The sequence below is a fragment of the Maniola jurtina genome, chromosome 24, assembly GCF_905333055.1.
Source record: "Maniola jurtina chromosome 24, ilManJurt1.1, whole genome shotgun sequence".
Classification (NCBI taxonomy): Eukaryota; Metazoa; Arthropoda; class Insecta; order Lepidoptera; family Nymphalidae; genus Maniola; species Maniola jurtina.
Genome location: NC_060052.1, coordinates 642,919 through 667,293, shown reverse-complemented (window position 1 = coordinate 667,293; position 24,375 = coordinate 642,919). Strand labels below are relative to the sequence as shown.

General features: G+C 39.9%; 1 protein-coding gene and 1 long non-coding RNA gene across 11 annotated transcripts in view; one reads left to right on the top strand and one right to left on the bottom strand.

Annotated features, from left to right (window-relative positions):
• Nucleotides 1-1,122: 1,122 nt before the first annotated feature.
• On the top strand, nucleotides 1,123-22,467 carry LOC123877765. Its single transcript, XR_006798678.1, has 3 exons — nucleotides 1,123-1,236; nucleotides 5,041-5,046; nucleotides 22,454-22,467. It is a non-coding gene; the product is annotated as an uncharacterized LOC123877765 (long non-coding RNA).
• Nucleotides 1,234-24,375, bottom strand: part of LOC123877758 (actin-binding LIM protein 2) — a 94,607-nt gene continuing 71,465 nt past the window's right edge. For 2 of the 10 annotated variants that reach the window (XM_045924634.1, XM_045924624.1), the window contains exons 2-20: nucleotides 19,884-20,044; nucleotides 19,219-19,337; nucleotides 18,755-18,975; nucleotides 17,351-17,571; nucleotides 16,629-16,799; nucleotides 16,098-16,169; nucleotides 14,543-14,726; nucleotides 14,115-14,242; nucleotides 13,632-13,743; nucleotides 13,051-13,199; nucleotides 12,773-12,852; nucleotides 12,138-12,283; nucleotides 11,142-11,165; nucleotides 6,868-6,947; nucleotides 6,024-6,093; nucleotides 5,549-5,566; nucleotides 4,139-4,179; nucleotides 3,361-3,600; nucleotides 1,234-2,716 (exon numbers count right to left, since the gene is read on the bottom strand). In XM_045924634.1, the coding sequence (XP_045780590.1) occupies nucleotides 2,603-2,716; nucleotides 3,361-3,600; nucleotides 4,139-4,179; nucleotides 5,549-5,566; nucleotides 6,024-6,093; nucleotides 6,868-6,947; nucleotides 11,142-11,165; nucleotides 12,138-12,283; nucleotides 12,773-12,852; nucleotides 13,051-13,199; nucleotides 13,632-13,743; nucleotides 14,115-14,242; nucleotides 14,543-14,726; nucleotides 16,098-16,169; nucleotides 16,629-16,799; nucleotides 17,351-17,571; nucleotides 18,755-18,975; nucleotides 19,219-19,337; nucleotides 19,884-20,044 (2,351 nt within the window). In that variant the 3' untranslated portion in view covers nucleotides 1,234-2,602. Of the gene's footprint in view, nucleotides 2,717-3,360; nucleotides 3,601-4,138; nucleotides 4,180-5,548; nucleotides 5,567-6,023; nucleotides 6,094-6,867; nucleotides 6,948-8,650; nucleotides 8,728-11,141; nucleotides 11,166-12,137; nucleotides 12,284-12,772; nucleotides 12,853-13,050; nucleotides 13,200-13,631; nucleotides 13,744-14,114; nucleotides 14,243-14,542; nucleotides 14,727-16,097; nucleotides 16,170-16,628; nucleotides 16,800-17,350; nucleotides 17,572-18,754; nucleotides 18,976-19,218; nucleotides 19,338-19,883; nucleotides 20,045-24,375 lie in introns of all 10 variants that reach the window. The other 8 variants (XM_045924626.1, XM_045924633.1, XM_045924628.1 and 5 more) reach the window with 8 other exon arrangements.

Sequence of the window (24,375 nt, the reverse complement as noted above, 5' to 3'; positions counted from 1 at the left end):
TAATTGGATTGCCATATTTGATATCTGTCAACTATCTATTAAATGTAAAAAAAGTTGAAGAATAGCTGTTACAGTTTTGTACTTATCCTACCTCTATGTTTTTTTGTTCTTTTACAGTTATTTTCCTTATTGTGGTTATACAAATATAGCAGATCAAGATACGTCAAAAAACAAAGATGGCCGACTGACATGATTGAATGACACGATTGTACTATACATACACTATTATATGTAGCAATACAAACTGCAGCCCAACTTAAAACCTAACGCAAAATTATACCTCCTACGTCATATCATAGTCATATAATCATAATATAGTTAGTATATTTGGTTCTCACTAAAATAATCGAAGGTCACACACTCGCGTTATATCTCCTATACATATACATACAAGGCATCATATATATTAAGTCATATATTTATATAAGTATACCACGGGCTCGCGCGCTTCCAATATTTTTAAATCAGCTGTGAAAAAAAAGCAAAAATATATAAAAAAAAAAGATAAAAAGTCGATTAAAAGATTTTTTCAATTTGGAAACAATAAAAAAGTTCAAACGTATTTTTTTTTTCTGTTCGACGAATACTTTTAGTAACTTGTAAAAGCGGTGAAATGCATTCGATTTTAATATTTTTAAATTCGATTCATGTAAGTAGAGAAAATATATAGTCACTAAAATAGGTAAGCAAAACTATTTAAAATAAAAATTATGACATTATTCTTGACTATACAGTTTACTGTCAAAAATCGATAATTTGACAGAGGTACTCATAAAAATAGTATAATCCGTCTCTGTCTATAATGTGATATTAGGGAAGCGCGCGTTGACATATCGACACTTGATAAGACATCGATAGTCGATATTGTGACATTACGATACGATTACGAGCATCGACTTATTTTCAGCGACAAAATAGTTCTATGAACTTTCACAATTTATAGACACGAGCAAAATCACACCGCATACTTAAACGTTAAATATTTATTATGTGAAAAGTTATTATAATATCAATAATGATCAATATATTACTCTAATGGCTCCAGTACACATTGGACCATTGCGTTCGGCGAATGCCGGCCAGTATGACAATGCTGCTTGCAAATTGCATCAAAATCCTTTGATGTTTTTGTGATAAACTATGCTCCGTTTGTGGCAGATATGTAGTCACATAATATAAAATCTGACAAAAATCGTTTCGACTCTTTTTTTACATCGGAACCAAGAAAAATAAAGTGTATGATTAAAGTTTAAGCGCTGCATATTAAAATACAAATCATCTAAATTACAATGGTGGGGGATATTTTTTACGGGCACTTTGAACTCAATTGTAATTATTCACCAAACGAAAATACTCTTCACTACTTTGTTTAAAAATTCTAATGGATGGGTAGACATTGGGTACATGAACTTATTCATTTTTTTAAGACTACTAAACTTTACTGTTTACATATTGGCTGAATGCAGTGGCCAAATACGTTGGGCCAATGTGTGCAGGGCCCTTTAACTAATAGACAGGTCCCGCTTGACAGCTGCCCTGCGCGATCTCTTAAAAAAAGTAGTCATTATTTAAAAAAAACGTATTCGATTGTACACTAAACAAAACTTAACTTAAATTTTGTCGTCTCTTTCTGATCCCTACGTTGTGAAAAGAATGACGATACTCTTAAAATATAAAACAGTGCCGTAAGTTTGGTGTACAATTGAATTAGTATCATTAAAAGAACGACAAAAACTTAAAGCCAACGTGCAATGCGATACAATTTACAAATAAATAAAATTATTATCGGCAAATACCCGCCAAGCGGTTTCGATTTTTTTTTCGTTTACAATAGTACTGAAACGACGTCATTTAAATAAAAACTGTTCTTAAACAAATCGTATCACACGTTAGAACCATAAATAAATGTAATTATACACAATTAAAATCACCTATATCACATAGATGACAGAAAACAGTTTCTGTTGACGGTAAAAAAAAAAACAAGTTAAAAATAAAAAACTTCTATTATCTACTTAAATAGACCAGTACAATGTAGGCGAAATCGCGCGGGCCCTTTATTACGTAAGAATTTTGATCGCTTCTTTTCTGCCTTATTTTTTTGAAGGAGGTTAACAAAGGAAATAGGGGTTAAAAATGACACTCTTATTCCAATGTGGAAAACACTACATACAGGTAAGTAGGTATTTTACGAAACCGAAATCCATTCCAATTATTCAGGCAACATGTGTCATATGAACGGTCCCCTAAAGAAGCCCCTATCTTGACTATGATTTCCAGTTTTAGTTTTTTCCTTGACCGGAGAGTGATTGGTATCTAAGGCTCAGATCTATAGAGCGAACTTAGACTTTACTCTAAATTTCAGTTAAAACGAGATAGATTTATTTAACGATATAGCGCTGTTTCGTTTCAACAGTGTCTTAAGTCTGAGCAAAGTCAAAGTGCGCTCTATAGACCTCCACAAAAGTCGAAACAAGCCTTCCTTCTCTGTAACCTGAGGCAGAACCATCAAAATCCTTACGTAATAATACCATTCTCCTGTCGCCGGTCGGTGCGTGGTGTAGAAGTGTCTACAAGTCTAGAAGTGTAGAAGTGTCTACGTCTAGAAGAGCCTGGCGCGCCGCTTGAGCTCGTTGCGGCGCCACTGCGGCAGGCGGTAGAACTCCTGGCGTCCCACTTGCAGGATCGCCTCGAACTCTGCGTCCGATAGGTGGCGCTGCAACAAGTATTACCGTTTAGCAGGCTTGTACTCTTCGGGCGAGTTTCCATCCTTATGTCGTCGACATTCCGTCTACACGCACGAAACGTTTTGGGTCATCATTCTTCATACGCATGGCTAAGGTTTGGAATACTCTTCCGCGATCCATGTTTCTTACCAATAGCAATCCGGGTATCTTAAGAACAAGAGTGAATAGGCATCCTCTAGGTAAACGCGTCCCATTTTAGGCCAAATCATCAGTTTCCATCAGGTTTGATCGTGGTAAGCGCTTGCGTATCCATATCCATACTAATATATAAATGCGAAAGTGTGTGTCTGCCTGTTTGCTACCTTTGCACGGCCCAACAGTTTAACCGATTTTGACGTAAGGGTTAGCTTATATCCCGGGGACGAACATAGGCTACTTTTTATCCCGGAAAATCAAAGAGTTCCCATGGGATTCCTAAAGATCCATCCGCTTAACCGATTTGTATAAAATTTGGTACCGAGGTAACTGGCGTCCCAGTAATTGACATAGGCAACTTTTTATATCGGAAATAGAACAGTTCCCACGGGATCTTTGAAATCTAAATCCACGCGGACGAAGTCGTGGGCATCTTTTCGTAATGAATATAAAAAAAAGTGTGACATTAATGACTCACCTCTAAGTTGAGTCGGTCCACGTCAGGCGGCAGGCGGTAGTTGGTGATCAGCAGCAGATGGTAGGGGTACAGCTTGGCGGGCTCGTGCAGCAGATGGGACGTGGCCATGTTGGGCAGCGAGCGCCGGACGCCTCCGCCGCGGACGCCGACCCCCGAGCCCATGGTGGAGCCCGGCCCCACCGGCCCGGCCGCCGCGGATACGACCCCTCCGCCGCGGATCACTACGCCGCCGTCGGTCGTCTGCGAACACCACTGAACCTCTATATCCACGTGATAACTTACGCCCAAAATTAATGATATCCATACTAATCCATACTTAACATTACAAATGGGAAAGTGTGTCTTTCTGCTAGCTTTTCGCAGCTCAACAGTTGAACCGATTTTGGTGAAAGCAACTGAGTTAGCTTACATCACGGGGAAGGACATAAGCTATTTTTTATCCGGGAAAATCAAAGAGTTAACACGGTATTCTTGAAGGCCCATCCGTTTAACCGATTTGTATGAGATTTAGTACAGAGGTAGTTTGCGTCCCGGAAATTGGCATAATGAACGTTTCATCCCGGGAAAGCAAAGAGTTCCCACGGGATTTTTCAGAAACCCAAATCCACGCGGACGAAGTCGCTGACATCATCTAGTTCCATCTATTAGATTGGTTTTACAAACGAATTGCATATCAAAATTCAGTAGTCGTAAATTCATAGTAAAAACGATTTTTACTACGAATTTACTTAATTTTCCCTGTTCAAATATACTCAGAGTTAATAAGTATAGCACTCACCACAGCACTTCTATCCACGTCGGTGATAGAGCCGGCAGAAACTGAAAATTAGGAAACGATTCTATCACTTACATCACCACAAAGAATACATAAAAAACAAAACAAACAGCAATAATTTAGAGAAATACTAAAAATTGTTACTGGATAAAATACGGACACGTGAAAAGCTAAGCTATCATGCCGTGAGGTCTACAGCAAGCTTAGCTTCTTTCGCCGTGTGCTATGACGTATGACGAGATGATAAGTCGTAATGAATTGCCAAGTGAGGGTAGTACAGCAAAATTTCACCAAAATAATAATACAAAATTAAACTACATCTTTATGATAAAAGAATGGTAAAAATGGCCTATGAATACATTTATAAAAAGTATAATAAAGTGCGTTATACGAATTTTGGCTTCTCTCAGACCACACCCAATCCGCGGAAAGAAGTTATACAACATTCTCTCTCTATAACGTAATCTTATACAAATGATAGAGGCAATAATCTCAGTAGGCACTAACATTTTGAGTCACCAACTAATCACAAACGAAACTATATTTTGTAATTGAATTTCGAATGTTTTTTGAAAATATGTTTGTAATTGGTTGGTGAGTCAAATGGTTTTTGTATTTTTTAAAAAGAATATTAGCCATTTGAATCATGACTAACATTCCCCTTTCCCCTCCAACTAAGCGTAAAGCTTGTACTAGGAGTGGGTACGAGAATAGTGCAACGGATGGGGTTTGAACCGCCGACCTTTCCAATTTCAGTCCACTCCTATAACCGTTGAGCTATTGAGGCTTGGTTAACGCCCACTGAGATTTTTGGCTCTATCTTTTATATGGGATTGCGTAACAGAGAGAGCGTTATACTAACTTCTCTCAGTGGATAGGGTATAGTTAGAATTAAAACGAAACAGATTTATGTCAGAGATATTTTGTCTCGTTTTAACTTTAAGAAGTCTGAGCAATATCAAAGTACGCGCTATAGATCTCAGCTTTTGTAGATAACCATTTGACGACCAGTCTGGCATCAAAGCAATCCGTGATTTTGGTCTAATTGACATAATATGAGCTGGCGACATGACCTATCTCACAATTTGGATTATTTCACTTTATACTATTTCATACTTATTATAAGTTTTTCCTTCATCCTGTAAAGTTTTCAAAATTGAGATAGTACCGGTTGCTAATTCACTCTCGATATGTGGATTGATAGATTGATACAAAATATCTAGGTAGTAAAAAAGCATCAATCTCATCAATCCAAAGCTATCAATCAGATTGAACTGATGCGAGATTGATCGTATGATGGCCGTATTAAAAAAAAGTGACAAGCGGATCTGCGGCGCTATCATCATCTCGCTCTGACGCGATTGAAATAAATACATCTGTCCCTTTCGGAAGCGAGGCGCACGCTTTACTTACTGCAAAGGTCCGTCCGCACTGAGCGCACAAAATTAATAAAATAGAGCGCTTGTCATTTCAGGAAATAGTATGTCGGACATACATACATGGATAATATATGTATGACATATATATATTTTATTACATACAAACACAAAATTAATATTCAATTGATTGATAAGAAATCCCTTTCCTTCACTCTAGTTGACTCTGTCTATGGAGTATAATAAATCACAACGGTAGACGTTTATCGGTTCATGACAGCGATGGATAGTAATGATTGACGGATTTGACTGATCAGAACTTATCGTCTGACGCTCCAGCTATCGCTCCGTCTGACCGAGAACTGCGCAGTCCAACCTTTTTCAGCAGCTTTTAGAACTGCGCGGGATACGGACAAACTCTCAGGTAAGACAGAGCGAGTAGCCGGAGCCTATTGGACGTCTTAAAATTAATAAGTCATCAACATATCCAAAGTACAGGAAAATATACTCACTGTCTGATTTGCCGCTGCTAAAGTCGGTGCTGTGCGTTTTGTCTCCGAGACCGCTGAATGTGAAGTCACCCTGAAAACATATACATGTCTCGTTCACTCATTTGTACATTATGTAAAATGAAAGACCAGTAACTTACGAAGAGGGAGCAAATATTTATAAAACATTGCAGACAAATGGATAGCAACTTTCGGTCTAGATGTTAGACATATCCACAAAATTAGAATCCTAAAATGACTAGTAGTAGAATCAGTAAGCCTCGAATGAAATTTTAGGGCAATGTAGGGCATCTAGGATCTTGGAGCCCGCTGCAATATTATCTCAAAAAAAAAAAGGAGGGCGTTTCTCAGCGATAAGGCTGCCTATTCCTTGGCACCTTTTTTTCGGATTGTGTTATACATGACACAGTTTAATACGCGCTTCTGCTTGAAGTCCTTTGGCTTTATTGCTCAAGTATTAGAGGCGCCGGGATAACCAGTGGCACAACTTTCAAAATAAATGTTCGCTCTTCTTTCTATTCTTTAATTTTGCCACTACATACAAATCTCATCACAAAAATTGGAACTGCGTACGCGAAGTAGTTGATTTTAAGGAATCATTTGATATTCTTGCATCAACAATTGAAGCCTTGATAGCTCAACGGGTGAGGAGCGGACTGAATAACGAAAGGTCGGCGTTTCAAACCCCACCCGTTGCACTATTGTCGTTCCCACTCCTGACACAAGCTTTATGCTTAATTGGAGGAGAAAGGGGAGTATTTAGTCATGATTAGCATGGCTACTATTGTTTTTTTTTTAAATTAACCGCCTGGTGTTTCAACTCTCGTGGCGTGTGGTATATACTCACCGCAGTACTGGATGAGAAGGTATGCGAGCGCGCTGCGAGCCCGTAGCCAGGTCGCGGCGCCGCGCGCAGGGACGACACCACTGCAACACTGCCGACTTTACACGCGCACTAAACCTCGCACTAACCGCACTAACCCTGCACTACACCTCGCACTAACGGCGCACCAAACCGCGCGAGTAATGGCCCAAACAATCCGAGTTACTATGAGTTGTGCAACCAAACCGCGCGAGTAATGGCCCAAACAACCGAGTTACTATGAGTTGTGCAAAAGTATTCTGCGTGAAATATTGTACACCAAAATAGAATACTTAACAGGTCAGATTACACATCGGACTTTACAAAGAGATCATTGGAAGCTTCGGCTTCGTAAGGGTTTTCTCAGACGCTAAAGCGTGTATACTTTTGCAAAACTCATAATCTTCCGAGTCAATTTGGTATATCTATAACATAGTATGCAGGGTGGTATAGGGTCAAAATCCCGAATGAGCTGATACCGACGAGAGGAGAGTTGGGGTCTGAAGAGACAGGAGTGAGTGGTGTACATCACGTTACATGCACGTAATTGGTTAGGTGAGAGTGTGGATGCAGGAGTAGATGGAACTTGGATAAGAGTTAATGTAAATACATTGCATGCGCACACACCGTTAGCTGGTTAAGTGTTGATTATAATGCGTGGGGTAAGGATGTCGCATAAATGTAGAGATTGGTTAGTGGGCAGGGAAATCTTTTTTGTGTAAAAGATATGTAAGGTAAGACATAGGAAAGTGGTAATACTACGGCTTATGACCCAGTCTATCCCCTAATTAAATGGTCAAGCGAAGGAGGTATGGTATAAGTACTCACGTTGTATGCTTGCAGGCTGCCATTTCATTTAGATGGATTAAAAGGGGGTAAGTGTAAGATACTAACATTCAAACCTGCAGTTCATCAGGTGTTGATGACAGTGAGCGTGCGGTAAGGGTATGAGAATGGGGTAAGTGCAATAGATATGAGATAAGTACAAGTTACTTACTTTGAACGCCTGCAGTCCACATTTTGTATTAACGGGGTAATGAGTAGTGATCAAAAGGGGAAAGGTGTCGGCTGTTTATGTGCTTGGGTGAGTTTTTAGGAAAGAGTTAAGGAATAATGGAATGTACGAGATACTAATTGATCTTACTTACTTTGTATGCAGTCCACCAAATGTTTTAAGGGGTAAAGTGTAGGGGTTTGCACCCTGGGGAAACTGCACCCTGGGCACCGGGATGAGTTTTAACTACAGTTTCGTTTGAGGTCGTAAGAGGTCAGGGGTTGCAGCCGCGCCCTTAGCGCGTAGGGCCTTTGTTTTGGTGGAGAAAGGGGTATGGGTTGTAAGGGGTAAGGGGTCGGTACTCAAGTTGCAACCCCAAAGTCCACCAGCCGATAGCACAAGTAAGTAGCGATGAAGTCCAGTTTCATTAATTATTATTATATATATAGGGGTTTTAAGGGGTTAGAGGTTTATTACTCACATTGCAGCCGTATAGTCCACCAGTCGGCAGCATCGTATGTGCGTAGGATATATGTTTCGGTGTAGTAGGGGATGTAGGGGTCAGGGGTCAGTACTCACGTTATAGCCACGCAGGCTACCGCCCAGTACCGTGCTGGTAAGCGTAGGGTACTTGTTTCGGTGGGGCAAGAGGTAGGAGTTGTAGGGGTCAGTACTCACGTTGCAGCCACGCAGTCTATCCAGTAGCGTGCTGGTAAGCATAGGGCACTTGTCCTGGTGGGGTAAGGTGTAGGGGTTGTAGGGGTCAGTACTCACGTTGCAGCCGCGCAGTCCGCCGGCCGGTAGCGTGCTGGAGCGCAGGCCGTAGCCGGGCCGCGGCGGCGCGTGCATGACTACACATTACAACACGCATCACACTACACGAACCCACACGGACACTACACTAACACTACACGTAACACGTACGCACTTTCAAAGGCCTCCTGTGGTGTTACATTTAAAACTCATCTCGTGTACCGAGATCTATATAACATAACTACTTTGAATTTGCTCAGACTTAAGTTTTAGTTAAAACGATACAGATTTATGTCAACGATGTAACCCTATGTTATTTCAACAGTGTTTTAAGTTTAAGCAAAGTCAAAATATCGCTATATAAGATCAGGCTTAAGCCTCCATTAACTCGACTCGTGTTAATAAAGGAACGAATCGAAACGAAGCGGCGCTTATCATTCCTTCTCACTCACACGATATGCCTGTGTGTGGTATGTAAGTGGGATGGAATCATTGAAGCCGCCATTTTTATTCATTTCTTTATTCGCACTAATTATGATGTAAGTGTACTTTTTAACTGAGACGTCTCATGGAGTAGGTTGCGGGTTGGGGTGAGTGACAGCAACGTTGAATTCCTTGTTTGCCTCAACTGTCACCCTCTCGCAACCATCGCCCTACCTCATGAGCTTCTCAGCGAAACAGTATAATGAAAATTTACACAATACTTCTATATGGATTATACACATTTCTTAAGAGTTTTCTTTTATCAAGTGCGTAAGAGTTACGTTTGTATTTTATTATTTAAAACAATGTTAACGTCTATTGGCCTACAATTTACATAAATGCTAAGTTTTTTTATTGATTGAAGACGTGAACATTGCTTTAATTATTTAAAAATGACAAATCCACAAATATTTTGGTAACAAATATTCATTCATTTATTTATTTATTAATTCGTTGTATATAAAATTTTAATAAGGGTCATTTTTTTGTTGATCTTCTGTCAAAATAATGTGGATTGATCTTGTACATGCTTAATTAAATATCATATTGTTTTTATAGATCTGCAACCAATAAAAAAATTATGAATATGTTCTTAAATATTATATCAATTATACTTATAATATGATTGCCTATGTATATCATAAATCATAATACATATTATATTAACCTATGCAAAAAGTGTAAATAAATATAATGTTCATCACATTGTAGCTGTACTTATATTTTATATCTAAAATATATATTAAGCACATGCGTATAATTTCAAATGTATAAAATGCTGTTGTCATTCCGTATTACGCTCTAAATACAACAACTTAAAGTTCATTTTCCAACGTAGCGATATAATATAAACTGGACAAAGATAATATTGTGACAAATTCACGCAATACTATATAAGAAGCTTTAAGACTGGCACACACTATGCAACGCAAGTACGCCGCCCAAAAAAGCATTCATTACATCTTTAACCCAAACTTCTATTCTTAATACGGGTGCGTCTGTCTGTTTCTTAACTTTTCACGATAAAACAACCGACAATAACCGACACTTGTTATTTGAACGTTGATATAGCTTGCACTCTAGTAACATTTTACCGCTTAAATGACTGGTTTCGCGGAAAAAATATTTGAAATTGAGAAAATTATAAAAAAAAACAGTGAAAATGAAAAATTGTATATTAAAAAACTATAAATTTTGAAAAGTAACAAATGGGGCTGGCGGCGTGCAAAGCTCACAGAAGCATATCGATATATCGACATTCGAGCATGATGTGTGGAAAGAAGTAGGAATAAACGGCTCACCTCACGTCGGTATGAAGCCTACATCCGGGCGTTTAGCCTAACTGGTGTTCTATTACACTTTTATTACATTTCCGCGGTTATTGTTTAGTAAATTTAATGTATTTTTAATGTTTCTTCAAACACCCCAGATTTTGTATCAGCTGACTTTTCACACGTCTGTGTAAGATGGCTGCCCAGCCAGCATAATTTACCGACTCAAAAACTGATTCAAATAAATTGGCTACCAACTTGTTGGCTTATCTGAAGATGCTGCTTATAATCAATTTGCTGTGCTATTGAAAAATATCTTTCAAATCCAATATAATCCCTTCAAAAATGCCATGATCTAATAGAATTGTTATTAATACTTTTTGTATGTCATTATTATTTAATACATTTGTAATGGACTCTATACACGTTAAAGTCTAACGTTCTATTTGCAGTGTAGTTAAACTAGCTTTGGCTGACAAGTGAACATATTTACAGTTCAATTTTAAATTAGAAGTGTGTAGAATGACTTGAAGTATCATGCAGATAGGACAAAAGAATTGAGCGTGTGTAGAGGCCCATAATAGACTGAGATGATTGAACAAAGCCTAGACTAAATAATCAATGAATTATTACGATAATCAGATATTCAAAATTACGCACGAAATGGAGTAATGATAGTAATGAGGCAAATTAAAAATGCTCTGTTTTACAATAAAGCTTAAGGGAATTCAGATTACATGGGGATTGGGATAACTCACCATCGTTCAAATGGTACGTAAATACTGTAAGATTCAAACATATTAGTCTACGCTCTGTCCTCAGCATCGCGTTATATTTATAACATTTATTTAAAAAAACTCTGTAATTATTTCTAAGCAGCCATTAGATGATCAATGGTCAAATTGGTCGGACAAGATATGTCAAAATATTTACTTTTCATTTTTGACGTCGAACTCGGAAATCTTACGTTTCCGAATTGAACTTACAGATTGATTGTCTAATAGCGCTTTATATTATCTGTTTCATCTCGACATTGTTTGTTATAATTGTCTTTGTATGGTGCAAGTGAAAAGTAATACCTATTGTCTGATAATGTCGCGATGTGTTAAAAGGCATCATACTCTACTACACTCCATACAGTAATTGATGGTGTAATAGTTACAGTAGTATGATGTTATTTAGTGCAAAAAGTATTTTAGGGATGGATTACATAGAGGTTTATTAAGAATAGCGTATTTTCTGCGCGTATTACAAGATGCGCTTGTGACCAACGGCTTGTGTATACGTACATTCAATATCGAGGTTATACCCGATAAAAAAATGCCTTAAATAATGTGTTAGGGCGTTTGTGCACTCATTCGTATTCGTTTTTGTAAGAATACGATTCGAAGCGGCCGTCATACAAAACGTATATAATGCACTCATTTAAATAGAATTTTGACGGATTCGTATTGATATGAACCAAATTAGTTCAGAAGCGTATGTACAGTCCAAAGGTCATAAGTCGTTTAGCACCTTAATGATCGATGGCACGGTTATGCACATGCGTTATTCATGTGTGGCGTGTAGAAAAAGGTTGTAAGTGCGACATGTTTTTGATGCAATAGTTTCGCGGAATTGCTACTCGAATTCTGAGGCCAACCGTACGTTTGTATGACGGCCACTTCGAAGCGTATATTAAACGAATGCGAATGAGTGCACTAACGCCTTTGTGTTGTGTGTTGTGTGGTGATTAGTGTAGCGATGAGACATACCGTTGTAAGAAGGCACGTGGTGATGGCGGGCCGGCAGCGGCGCCACGTCGAGCGCGCGCGGGTGGTCGAGCGAGCGCGACGGCGACGCGCCCACCGGCGACGAGTAGCGCAGCCGGATACCCGCCTCGCGAGACGCGCTTGGTGTCCTGAAATATCATCATCTTCAGGTCATTAATGGATCACTTCGTTGTCTGTCTGATTGTCTCTCATGTCTGTGAACACCCAAGTACTTTGAAAACTGAAAATACTAATTATTTTCGTTCATGGACACATATTAATTTTTTTTTGTGATGCAACCACAAATTCACGGTTTTCGGATTTTTTCCTTTACTTGTGCTGTAAGATCTACCTATCTACCAAATTTCATGATTCTAGGTAAATGGGAGGTACCCTATAGGTTTTTGTGACTGACACGACAGACAGACGGACAAACAACAAAGTGATCCTAAAAGGGTTCCGGTTTTCCTTTTGAGGTACGGAACCCTAAATAAATCAAAAATTGTTATTTCTTGTACCTTTGTGTGCGAGTCTGACTCACACTTAACCGGTTTTCGTAAAGTAATGAAATATCGCAGATAAATCTGAGCAGGGTCAGAATAAAGTTAAAAAATACATATATAAAAATGAAGAGATACCTGCTAGCATTTCTAGGGTCTAAGTTTTGTTTCTTCCATTGCTGAAGTTTCTCCCGCTCTTTCACTTCTTTCAAAAATACCTGCAATATAAAAAAAAACATTTCTATTTACTGAACCACCTGAATTTTTCTATCAATCAATTGTATCATCCAGTTCTGAGCTATGTTTAAAATTTTAAGTTACTAGCTCATGGGAAGTTTAAAATCAACTGCAAATTTGGCAAGCAAACAGACCGACAAGAAAGCGAGTTAATAAAGAGATGGTAATAAAAAAGTTACCTGCGCGATACCAGTCTCGATTTTGGACAATTCCTGTTCCTCTCGTCGCAACTTAGGGTCGACGTCGCCGTTGAGCCCGTTGACGCGCTCGCCCTCGTCGTCGCTGTCGGGCACGCCTTTGTACGTGTCTGACCAACGCCGCCGACGCTCTGACGATGCCAACAGACACATATCTTATTAATTGCCAAAAAAATCATCAATGAGTAACTTTTCAGAGCAGGTTCCTTAAAAGCTTCATAGATAGCGCTGTTCAGCCCAAGAAAAGTCGTAGATTTTTCTTAAATCGGACTGACGATAAGGACTGATAAGGCATCTAATTTAATTTCTTTTAAATATTACAACAATGGAGTTGATGAAAAGGTGGTAATTTCAGTGTGGTAAATCCCTTCCTTACACTTAAAGGGGGGTACTTTAAGTGTAAGGAAGGGATCAAATTGTTGTAGGGACATTGCGTGAATTATTATTGTGAGTTCAGTGTAGCAAAGGGGGTTAGTAAGGTGTGGGGAAAAGATAGCTGCAGTGTGAAAATGGAGTAATTTCAATGTAGTAAAGTGGTGTGGAAAGGGCGTTAGTCGACTCACCAGGGTCCGTGTAGGGGTAGGGCGGCGCGGGGAAGTCGTCTCTTTCTATTTTAGGCTTGGTGCCGGGCGGCGGCTTGTAGGCCGAGGGGTAGTGAGATAGCTCGATTGGTTCCTGAAAATCAATAAATTAAATTAGTAATCCATTCTTCATTGTTTTTTCATTTATTTTAGTTAGGAGGGGGGGGGGGGGGGGGGGGGGGGGGGGGTTTACTTGCATACTTTTTGTCGGAGCGGCAACACAGTGCCTGTGTGGAACTCAATACTCAAATCCACAGTGATGCAGCGCTGCAACGCACCGGAAACGCATCCTGTGGCATCAGTCTTATGCTTGGATCTATAGACACTTTGACTTTGCTCAGACTTAAGACATTGTTAAAACGAGACAGCGTTATATCGCTGGCATTAATCTGTCTCGTTTTGACTGAAACTTAAGTCTAAGCAAAGTCAAAGTTCGCTTTATAGATCTCACGCTAAGGGTCTCACCTCGTTGTTCATATGTGGAGACTTGGGGCGGGGCGTCTCGGAGCGGATGGAGTCGACCAGCACGCGCATGCCGGGCCGCGACGACGCCTTGCTGCCGGCGCGAGAGCTGGCGCGCGTGCTAGCAGACGCTATAAACCAGAAAAACAAATTATAAACGAATTCTAGTTTAGTTTACTCATTTATTTGTAAGTACCAAAAACTATAAAAATAAAGACATAAGTCGTCAGATAGCACTTAGAGATCTTTATCAATTCCAATACATACTTCACATCAATGAAATTAGTTCCGGTCAGTAATAAGAGACGGCGCCACCAAAGGTTACTTTTTATCCCGGCAAATCAAAGAGATTCCACGGGATTTTAAAAACCCATTTTAAATCCACGCGAACGAAGTCGCGGGCATCATCTAATACTTCCATAAATACTCACATGGTGGTCTGTGGAAGTGTGGCGAGGTGGGCGGCCTGTCGTACGGTTGTACGCATCGCCGCAGCGTGGTTGGCTCGCTCGCTAGGTAAGAGTACGTGGTGATGCGATGCGGAGAGCACGTCTCGTCCCGCGAGTCTCGGTACTCGCGCAGTGTTAGCCCGGGTGACACTGCTCGGTAGCCGTACTATAATCCAAACTAATATTATAAACTTCAGTAGTACAGTAAAGGAGCTACATTTGGAGATTCTCTTTTTTTTACAATAAAATAGTGAGCAAACGATCAGGCGGGTCACCTGATGTTAAGTGATTACCGCAGCCTATGAACATTTGCAGCACCAGAGGTACCGCCGATGTGTTGCCGGCCTTTCAGGAATTTGTTGGTCTACCCCTTGAATAACCCCATGTTGTAATCTAGTGGGAACACCGCCAACGGGTGTCTCTACGTGATCAAATCAGAAATGAGAAGATCCGTGGGAGAACCAGAGTAACTGACATAGCTCAGTGGATTGCGAAGCTGAAGTGGCAATGGACAAGGCAAGTAGTTCGAAAAACCCGATAGACGTTGGGGTCCCAAGGTGCTAGTACGGAAAACGCAACATTTAGAAGAAGCCTCACTAGGTGGACATATGACATCAAACGACTCGCAGGGAGTCCTTTCAAGAGACTTTTGCCCAGCTGTGGACGTCTATCGGTTGATAATAATTAAACCAACAACCACCCGCGAAAACATGAATCCTTTTTATTCCCTATCCCGTGGGAATTGCAAAAAATCCGGCATCATTCCGTATCAACATTATAAAAAGAATCTCTGAGCAAAATTTCAGCTTTCTAGATCCAAGGGATGGGCTGAGGTTGACGTGGCAATCAGTGAGCGAGGACTTTACTTTTTATATAATATTGAGATACAAAAGGATGACTGTCTGTTTACCTTTTCACGTCCCATCCGATTAACCGATTTTGACTGAGTTTTGGTACAGAGATAGTTTGTATTCCAGAGACAGAGATAGACTACTTTTATCCCGAAAAGAGTTTCATCAACACCTTACAAGTTTTTACATGTTAACTTTATCAGTACTTAGGACAGCAAGATATAGTGTAAGAAAATAAAAGATACCCAAAATGGTCTCCATTAGAGCTATTCTTGAAGCTTAGGTAAATCTTTTCGATTTTAAATTCGAATCAAATTACATGGTATTTAATTTGTGAATATTATATTTGATAACATTAAAATTGATTTTAATCCAGCTAAAAATAAATCAACCAGCAAATGAAATAAAAACAAAAGGTACGGACATGGTGGTAACAAAAAATAAAAATTACTATAAAACAGGAAATAAGTAAAGTAACTACGATGAAAATCTTTGGAATATTATTAACAATATAGACTAAACCCATTTTCTACAAGTGTCACGTTACCCAAAAAGTAAAACTGAATGAGTAAATGCAATCGTATTCAATGTAGCTTAACTAACGTAAGTGAAAAATGGATTTTGTCTACATGAGAGAATATGACGTGTAATGTTAAAAAATAAAAAATGCAAAATAATGGACGGACCTTCCTGGTCAAGCTACTGTAGGGGCTGCAGTACGAGCCGTTGACGCTGGGCGTGCGCGAGCGCAGCGAGAACTGCCACATGGAAAACAACAAAAAATAAACCAAAAATGTCGAATGCTCTAACAAAAAATACTAAAGATGACTCTAAGCACAAATTTTGTAATAAAAAACTACAACATTCTCAATGAAGAAGTTCCCATTTTTTTTTTTAAAGAATCAAGTGAAATATGAAACAGTCATTAAAATATGTGTAAATCATTAATATATTATATTTTTACTCCATTGCGTTAAATATGATATTTACATCATAATGAAACTTCTCCATTAAATAATAAATATACTATGACGATGAAACTATGTGGTAATTAAATGAATATTTAAAATCGCATTTTGATAATAAAGCATGCTCTCTGGTTTCAGTTAACTCTACGTAATTTCAAAATGCTGATAAACACTCCACCTCAGCTATATAAGAAACCAGGGTCGGAAACAACTTTCATTCTAGCAATGAAGTCTACTTAATCCACAAACCTGTAGCTCTGAGGAGGCTCGCTCTAAATCCAGAGGAGCGTGGGGCGCAGGCCCACATCGCGGATGCCAAATAGCAGCGCCCTGAAGGAACATTTCCTCTCCATCGCCAAAAGGGTCTCCACACTTGCTACAGCGAGCGCACGTCGGATGGAAATGATGGTTGTCCCCGGCCTATACACAACAATCACGATTTACAACTAGGTAAATCATTTTCCGAGAATTTTTGTTAGTTTTTCGTCCATTTCTTACATGAAATGGCAAACCTACTAAAACCTACCCTGATGGAAGAATGTTTGCATATTACAAGGAGAATTATTTCAGCTGGATTTAAAAACTATTTACTAAAACCAACGAAATTGCTAAAAAGTGGTAGGTCTTTTACCAATCATTTTGTGTTAGCTATTCGTCAATTTCTGACATGTAGAGGCACACCTACAAATATCTACTCGGATAATGCACAATGTTTGCAGGAGCACACAATGATCCAGCAGGATTTTCTTTTTCGTATTAAATTATCCTCTGACAATATAGTGTCAGAGGATAGCGATGGTCGTGAAATTAGAAGTATCTATTTTTGATCGTGTGAACGGTACTGTATCCAGACTTGAGTACTCCTTCGATTAAAAAAGTGTATAAAATAATAATTGCTTAATAATACTCCTTTACTCTAGGTCCAACTGCATTTTAAGACAATTTCACTATAACCACCTAGATGAACTCACCTGCAGGACCTTCCCCGAAATGTATCGCTGACAGTACGCGCATCGTACGCCATAAAGGCGTTGGTAGTCACGTTCGCAGTAAGGCACGCCCGCGCGCCCCATGTACTCTCCTTGCAGCACCGTGCCGCATTCTCCGCACGCAAAGCACCACGTGTGCCACTGGCGATCCAAGGCCACTAGCGCTTGTCCTTCCGAAAGTTCTTGTCCGCATCCCGCACATTCTGCAAGCAATATTGCACATCAAGGCCATGAGACATGAGATAGCATGCGGCGGCTAAAGAGCTTTGGAAAAGAGCAACCGCCAAGTTTCTTGCTGGTTCTTCTCGGTAGGAAAGGCATTCTGAACCAGTGGTAGATGCTCTTGACGATTCAAAAGTACTTGTAAAAGTCTAATTGAATAAAAATATTTTAAATTTTGAATTTTATTCTAACCCTTAAATGGCATCTAACGAAAAACACTGTTCAATTGGATTGGAGCCCTCATGAATCCCAATGTGAGTACTTCTCAAAAATGATTTCATCAGATGATGATGTAGATGAATTTTCTTTTCAATCATTTAAAAAAAGGCTCTATGAATTTAATCAATGAAAACTTTTGATAGACTACTTCATTAAATCACGTTGGAAATTGAGTAGGTATAGCCAACTTTATAACGCCAACCAAAACCGTAGAATATCTAAATAGTTTTAACAATCTACAAAGGTATCGAATACCAGAAGCACTATAAAAATAAATTAAAACTGTATTAGCGTATTAGGCTGGTAAGTGCCGGTGTAAGATTTCCACATCGGGGATTTAAGCAGGGTTAAACCGCGCGGGGTCTCGACGCCTTGTTTTGTTTTCACACTCGATTGACCACGCTGTGCGAGGGACGAATGTCGAGGTGTTTCAATTTGCGTAAAAGGGCTCACAAGCAATAAAAGAAAGAAAACATAAAGCAATAAAAAGAAAGGTTAGCATTTATGCTCAGGGTGTTCCGGGTTAGGAAATGGGTCAAACTTTCTTGTTGATTTTATAGCTTCTTCCATAACTCTCATATAACTGAGTGAAATAACACTAAACTAACTAACTATAGCTTAATTAGATTTTGCGTGTAACTATGCTTGATTCATAACGTCAAGAGGGACTGGGTAAGCGCGCTCCATCTTAGGTTGCATCAACACTTCCCAGCAGGTCTGATTGCAGCCAAGCGCTAATTTATAAAATAAAAAGTCCCCTTTTGGATTTTCAGAAAATCCACCCGTGCGAAGCCCTAGTGGGTCAGTTAGTGATAGATGATAATTTAGTCCTTTATTCCTCCGTGGTACTCGGAGCTGCAAGTCATCAAATGTCCCCCTATATTTGGCTACTGCCTTGACTTGATTAAACGAAAGTCCCATTCTTTTGAGGTGTAACAGACTCACCATTAGGGTCGGGTTGTCGTTGCTCCCGCTCGTGGTCCGTGGGCGTCGTGGGCGAGTGTGGCGAGTGCGGCGTGGGCGGTGTGAGCGGCGAGGCAGGCGAGGGCGGCGAGGCTCGCGTGCGCGTGGTGTGCGCGGTGTGTCGCTGCGGTGCGGCGGTGCAAGACGCGCACACCACCTCGCTACCTGTGTACGTCACCTTCTCACCGGATGGAAACGCGCGTCTGTCGAGCGAGACAAGCGATGATTTATCATTAAACCTACAGGGTGTAACCAGAACGCTAGCAAAAACGAAGACAGCTGATAGTACTGAAAGATACCATAAAAAAACTACGATTTAAAAAAACCTGTATTTTAAAAGTTCACAATATATTGCAAATAAAACATCTATCAACAAGAATGGGACAAAGATTTGTGGTATGCCCATTGCGATATAAATAGATAACGGAGATCAATTCAATACTCACTTGCATCTCGCGCAGGTGAAGCACTTTTGGTGATACGTGTTTCCGAGCGCCGACACCACCTCGCCCTCCACGTACTGGTTGCACGCCGCGCACCGCGTGCCGAACGCGCGCTGGTAGTCCTGCAAATATACGCCATTTTGTAAATGGAGGGCTAATAAGTTGTTTGATTTCAATGACTTTCTTCGTGACTGACTTATTTCGTGGTTTAACGACATAATATAATGTGAAGAGCGGGTGGCTAACCGGTAAGCACGACCTCAAGCTCAATAGACCTTTAACTTCAAGAAGGTGACTGGATGAAGAAGGCGGAGCACCGTGTTTGGTTGCACTCTCTTGATAAAAAATTCTGCATAAAATTTAAGTGTCCTAAAATTAAAGTGTTTTTTTTTTTATATAGATAGAAGTTTGTACTTGACTGCAATCTCACCTGGTGGTAAGTGATGATGGAATCTAAGATGCAAGCGGGCTAACCTGGAAGGGGTATGGCAGTTTTCATCCTTTGGTTTCTTCACGGCATCGTAGCGGAACGCTAAATCGCTTGGCGGCACGGCTTTGCGGTTACGGTGGTAACTAGTCACGACCGAAGCCTCCTACCAGAACCCGGGACCTTCCACTAATAAGAGCACTGCGCCAGGGAGGCCGTCAAAGTGGTTGTTGTGACTCACCTGGGGACAATAGTAGTGGCCGTCTTTGCAGAAAAAGCCGCCCTTGGCGAGAGAGGCGGAGCACGTGCGGCACGTGAAGCACGCCATGTGGAAGTACTTGTCCGACACGCGCAGCACCTCGCCGCTGCACTTGCCGCCGCACGCGCCGCACACCACCTTCCCTGTAACAACACACAACACATTATAGCAATATAAAACGCTCTACACTTAGTCAACTTGAAAGCATTGGACTTGATGAGAAAAATCGGTCAAGTACGAGTCGGACTTGCACAGGAAGGGTTCCGTACCACCGTACAAGACAAAACACTTTTTAATTTTTTTTTAATTTTCAAGGCGGTTATTCTGGTTCTAGTCATCACTGTTCATCTTTGTACAATGTGGCGGTAGCTACTAGCTACTGTTGTATGCTTATTAAATGTATCAGTATAATTTAGAAGACTGAAAAGACGTTTCAAAAACTATTCATAGAAATCTAAACAGCGATTTTGTAACACCACGGGCGTAACCATCTGTCCATAAAATATTATGTACAATCCAATCTCGGGTTAGGAAACCTTTTGGCATCCGCATTTCTACATTTTTAAGTACGGAATCTGCGGTGCCGACGAAATAAGCATTACATTTATTTATAGAGCATCTTTCTGTAGCAATAGTCCAATACGCATGAATAATTTAACTAGGCCACGTGGCTGCATAGCTTTGCGTTAGATAAGACGATCAATGGAAATAAGCTCCAAATCGCCACCCGCTGCGTACGCGCAAGTTCTCGTTATATAGCGGGCATTATTTTTACACGACTCCCAAAACAAGGAGTGTAAAGCAGAATTTACATTACGAAATAAGACGTTTACACGTGTAATTGATTCGTCATACTACTTTCGTATCACTAATTTCGTAATGTAAATTCCGCTTAATGTTTTCAAGATTCATGTGTGCGAGTTTTTCTATTCCTACATGCCTGAACAGATTTAGATGAATGAGATATCATTAGAATCCTTACATCATCATCCTAATAAAAATCAATATGGCGGCTGTATGGTGCCTTTTCACTTGCTAAGGCAGTCGTGTTTTTACTTTTTTAATTACGACTTGATCAGTCAAGAATACAGGTTTGAATATCTGAATAAATTATAGGCAGAAAAGCTGTGTTAGATAAAGAAGTCGATTACAGTTAATAAGGAAACTTTTTTGCTCAGTAAAGAATTCCAAAGGAAGCAAATAATTTCGTCCATCACGACGCTTCGTGCAGGCTCGAGCCCGCTTCGTCTTCACGATCTCTTCCTTCGCAACTAGATAGGCTCACGACAGAAATCCCGTTGAATTTCTTATACTTAAGTCATGTTCTGAAGTCATGTAAGTAATAAGACTATTAAGATTTGGAATTGAAAAGAAACAAGTCCAGAGTGAATAGGCAACTTCTAGGCAAGCGCACTCCATCTTAGGTTGCTTTATCACTTGCTAGCAAGTCTGACTGCAGGTAGGCGCTAGTCTGTACATTAAAAAAAAACTTGGAATAATGTTAAAACCAGGGCGTCTTTGTTATAAACATCTGCAGCGAAATAAATAGAATTACTCGTCCTCGTGCGAGCTTACGTCACAAGGCGGTGTTTCCATTGAGGCTTTGAGATGTCTATCACATGCCACGTGCTAGTCCGTCCACATCTTTAATTACAAACTGTTATCTATTATGCGTAATGTAACATCATTGACGTTCGAGCGAACTTTCAACCTTATCTCTTCCTCTTGATTGACATTTTGGGTGCGCTAAACGATCACAATTGACCTTGCCAACACCTTCAATTAAAGAAACATGTCTATGACAGATACCGATGGACAAACAGAATATTACTAATGGATACAGAGGTAATTCACTTTAAATTTCGAAATCACTTTGTTTTGGTGAATTAGCGCAAATCAAGCTTGTACCTGTTCCTTGTATAGTATGGAATTTTGCAAAGGAACGCAACGTGTGAATTTATTCTACAGTTTGCATGTGCGAGAAATAAAATGATCTGGTGGCGAGGGTGAAATGGCTTGCGGTGGCGTACGGTGCGGTTATAGAAAAAGGCTGGCGTTAAATTAGACCAAAATGATATAAATTATGGAGGCAGTAATACAGTTGGGACTTGGGAGGTTAGAACAATTTGTCGTAAGAACTAGGTCATGACTCGTGATTAATAAGTGATACAAACGTTGAAATTGTACAGGGAATTTCATGAAAATTATAGTCGTAAGCTTATATTCACGTAGACCGAGCATAGTTAAGTCCATCGCCTGCTGACTCTGAGTTTTCTTATGAGGCCCATAGTAAGTAGTGACATATCTAGGATCCGTGTTTCATCACTGACAACACGCATTGTTCCAAGACTTTGGTCTTCAAGCACTTAAGAATTCTGGATACATCTCGAAGCTTTTTGAATTATGAGGTTTCTTAAACAGTCTTAGAAAAAAAAAAGCTGCGTTTAAGAAAATACGATGACCGCAAAAAATTTTGCAACTACGAGTAGCTTGGCTACACCGAACTCTACCACGTTTTGCGTAATCTGAACTTCTGTCATGCACTGGATGAGTTATTTAAAATCCTGTTTTTCTCACACCATCGTCATCGTCGACAACCGATAGACGTACACAACGGTCCATACGCCACGGTCTTGCGCCGCCTGAATCCAGCGGCTCTGTCTGTCCAAAACTTTACCTTCCGGTGCGAGGTCGCCATTCCAGCACCTTGGGTCTAAAACGTCTATAGGTGTTTCGAACACACCACAACACCCTATGCACACACACTATGCACCTTGCCCATTGTCACTTCCTGGGGTGCTGGGGGGGGCGCACATAGGCGCCAAGAGGCTCCCTCGGGCTTTTTAGTTATAGTTTTAGTTATAGAATTAGTTGTTAAGCTAGAAATAAGTAACTACTAACATAATTTAAGTGATTTGTCATACTAACACAATTATGGGTCTAATGCCCTGAAATAAAAGTTTATTTATTACTTCCACGCAACTCACTGAGTTCTACGGATTTCCTCATGTCTGATTTGATCACGATTACACCATCATTATACCATCAGTCAGCCCATAATTATATTCATGTTTATCAACACATTATACAATCAGTAATACATATTCACCTGCCATACAATACAAGTAAGCATGGATTAAAGTTTTTTCTGCTGTATGAATCACCCGCTACGTGAGACAGGTTTTTGTTTCTGGTTTGTTTTTGTCGGCACACGATCTACTAAAGCGCGTGATCGATGATCCACGAACTCCTGGGCCACAAGATTTTGTAAGCAGTAGGTAGCTCAAAACGATGCGGCAAGCGACAACAAATAAATCGAAAATTATACAGCGTATTTAATAAATCATATAATAACATGACAAAATATTGATTTTTTATTTTTTTTAACTATCCCCTCTTCCATTCCACGTGACATTGGCGAAGTGCGTTGTGCTGGTGTGGCGCGCTAATAAAAGCCATAAGTAGAGCAAAATCAGAAGAGTGAGGCATGCAGTATCAAATAAGGTAGTTAGTGTCATAGATTCTTTCGTTGTCTCTGCTACTTGACAAATGTTCAAACGTTCCTTCGAATTCACAGAAGTTTTTTTTAGAAATAATTCATTTCAGCAATCAGCTATTTGCAGGGTTGTCACATTGGAGTTTTAAAAAAATTCTGAAGTTCTCATATCTCCCACGGGTATCACGCTACGAGGCTCATTTTTTTGGTACATCTGTCCTTATCTCAGCTGGCTGGGATGTTACGGACATTATCTAGCACTTTGTAGCTGGTGATGAACGAAGATGATAGAAACAAGTTTTGTGGCGCAGGCCATAGCTTCTATTCCATCATACGCTATCGCTAGTAATCCAAGGCCATGGCCCCGCGGTAAAAATCAGTATTATGATTTAATAGCGTATAATGGCATATCGAATTCTAGTAGGTACTCTGGCTTCTCATCATAAATCTTTATGAGTACGGATATAGTCATTTGTGCAGTCGTAAAATTTTATTCGAGATGTAGCTTCATAGCTCGAATGAAACGGGAGTTCTATTTTTTTATTCTAACATAAGAAACAGAACCAGATAGTAATTTATCTGTGTAAGATATGAGTTTGCGCGTTTATCATTTTGAAAACCGGCCAAGTTCGAGTCGGTCTCAAACGTGAATATAAATTCTTGTAGTACAACAGCTACAAACAAGAAGATTTTGTTTCGGTCGTGGCTAGTAACCAGTTTCCACTTTATCGATAATGCCATATAGGCGATTTAGCATTCCGGTACTACGCCGCGTAGAGAAACCAATTCAGAATCATACCAGCTTAGCTAACTTCCATTTTAGAATGCATTTCCATCATCACTTACTATGACATCTGAATCAAAGGCTTAGCCCCTAGGAATAATCATGGCAAGAATAGTTGTTAATAGAAGAATTTTTCAAAGCGGTGGTAGCTGGTGGTCTACCAGCTCTTCGGACAGCAGATTTTACCCTTCCAA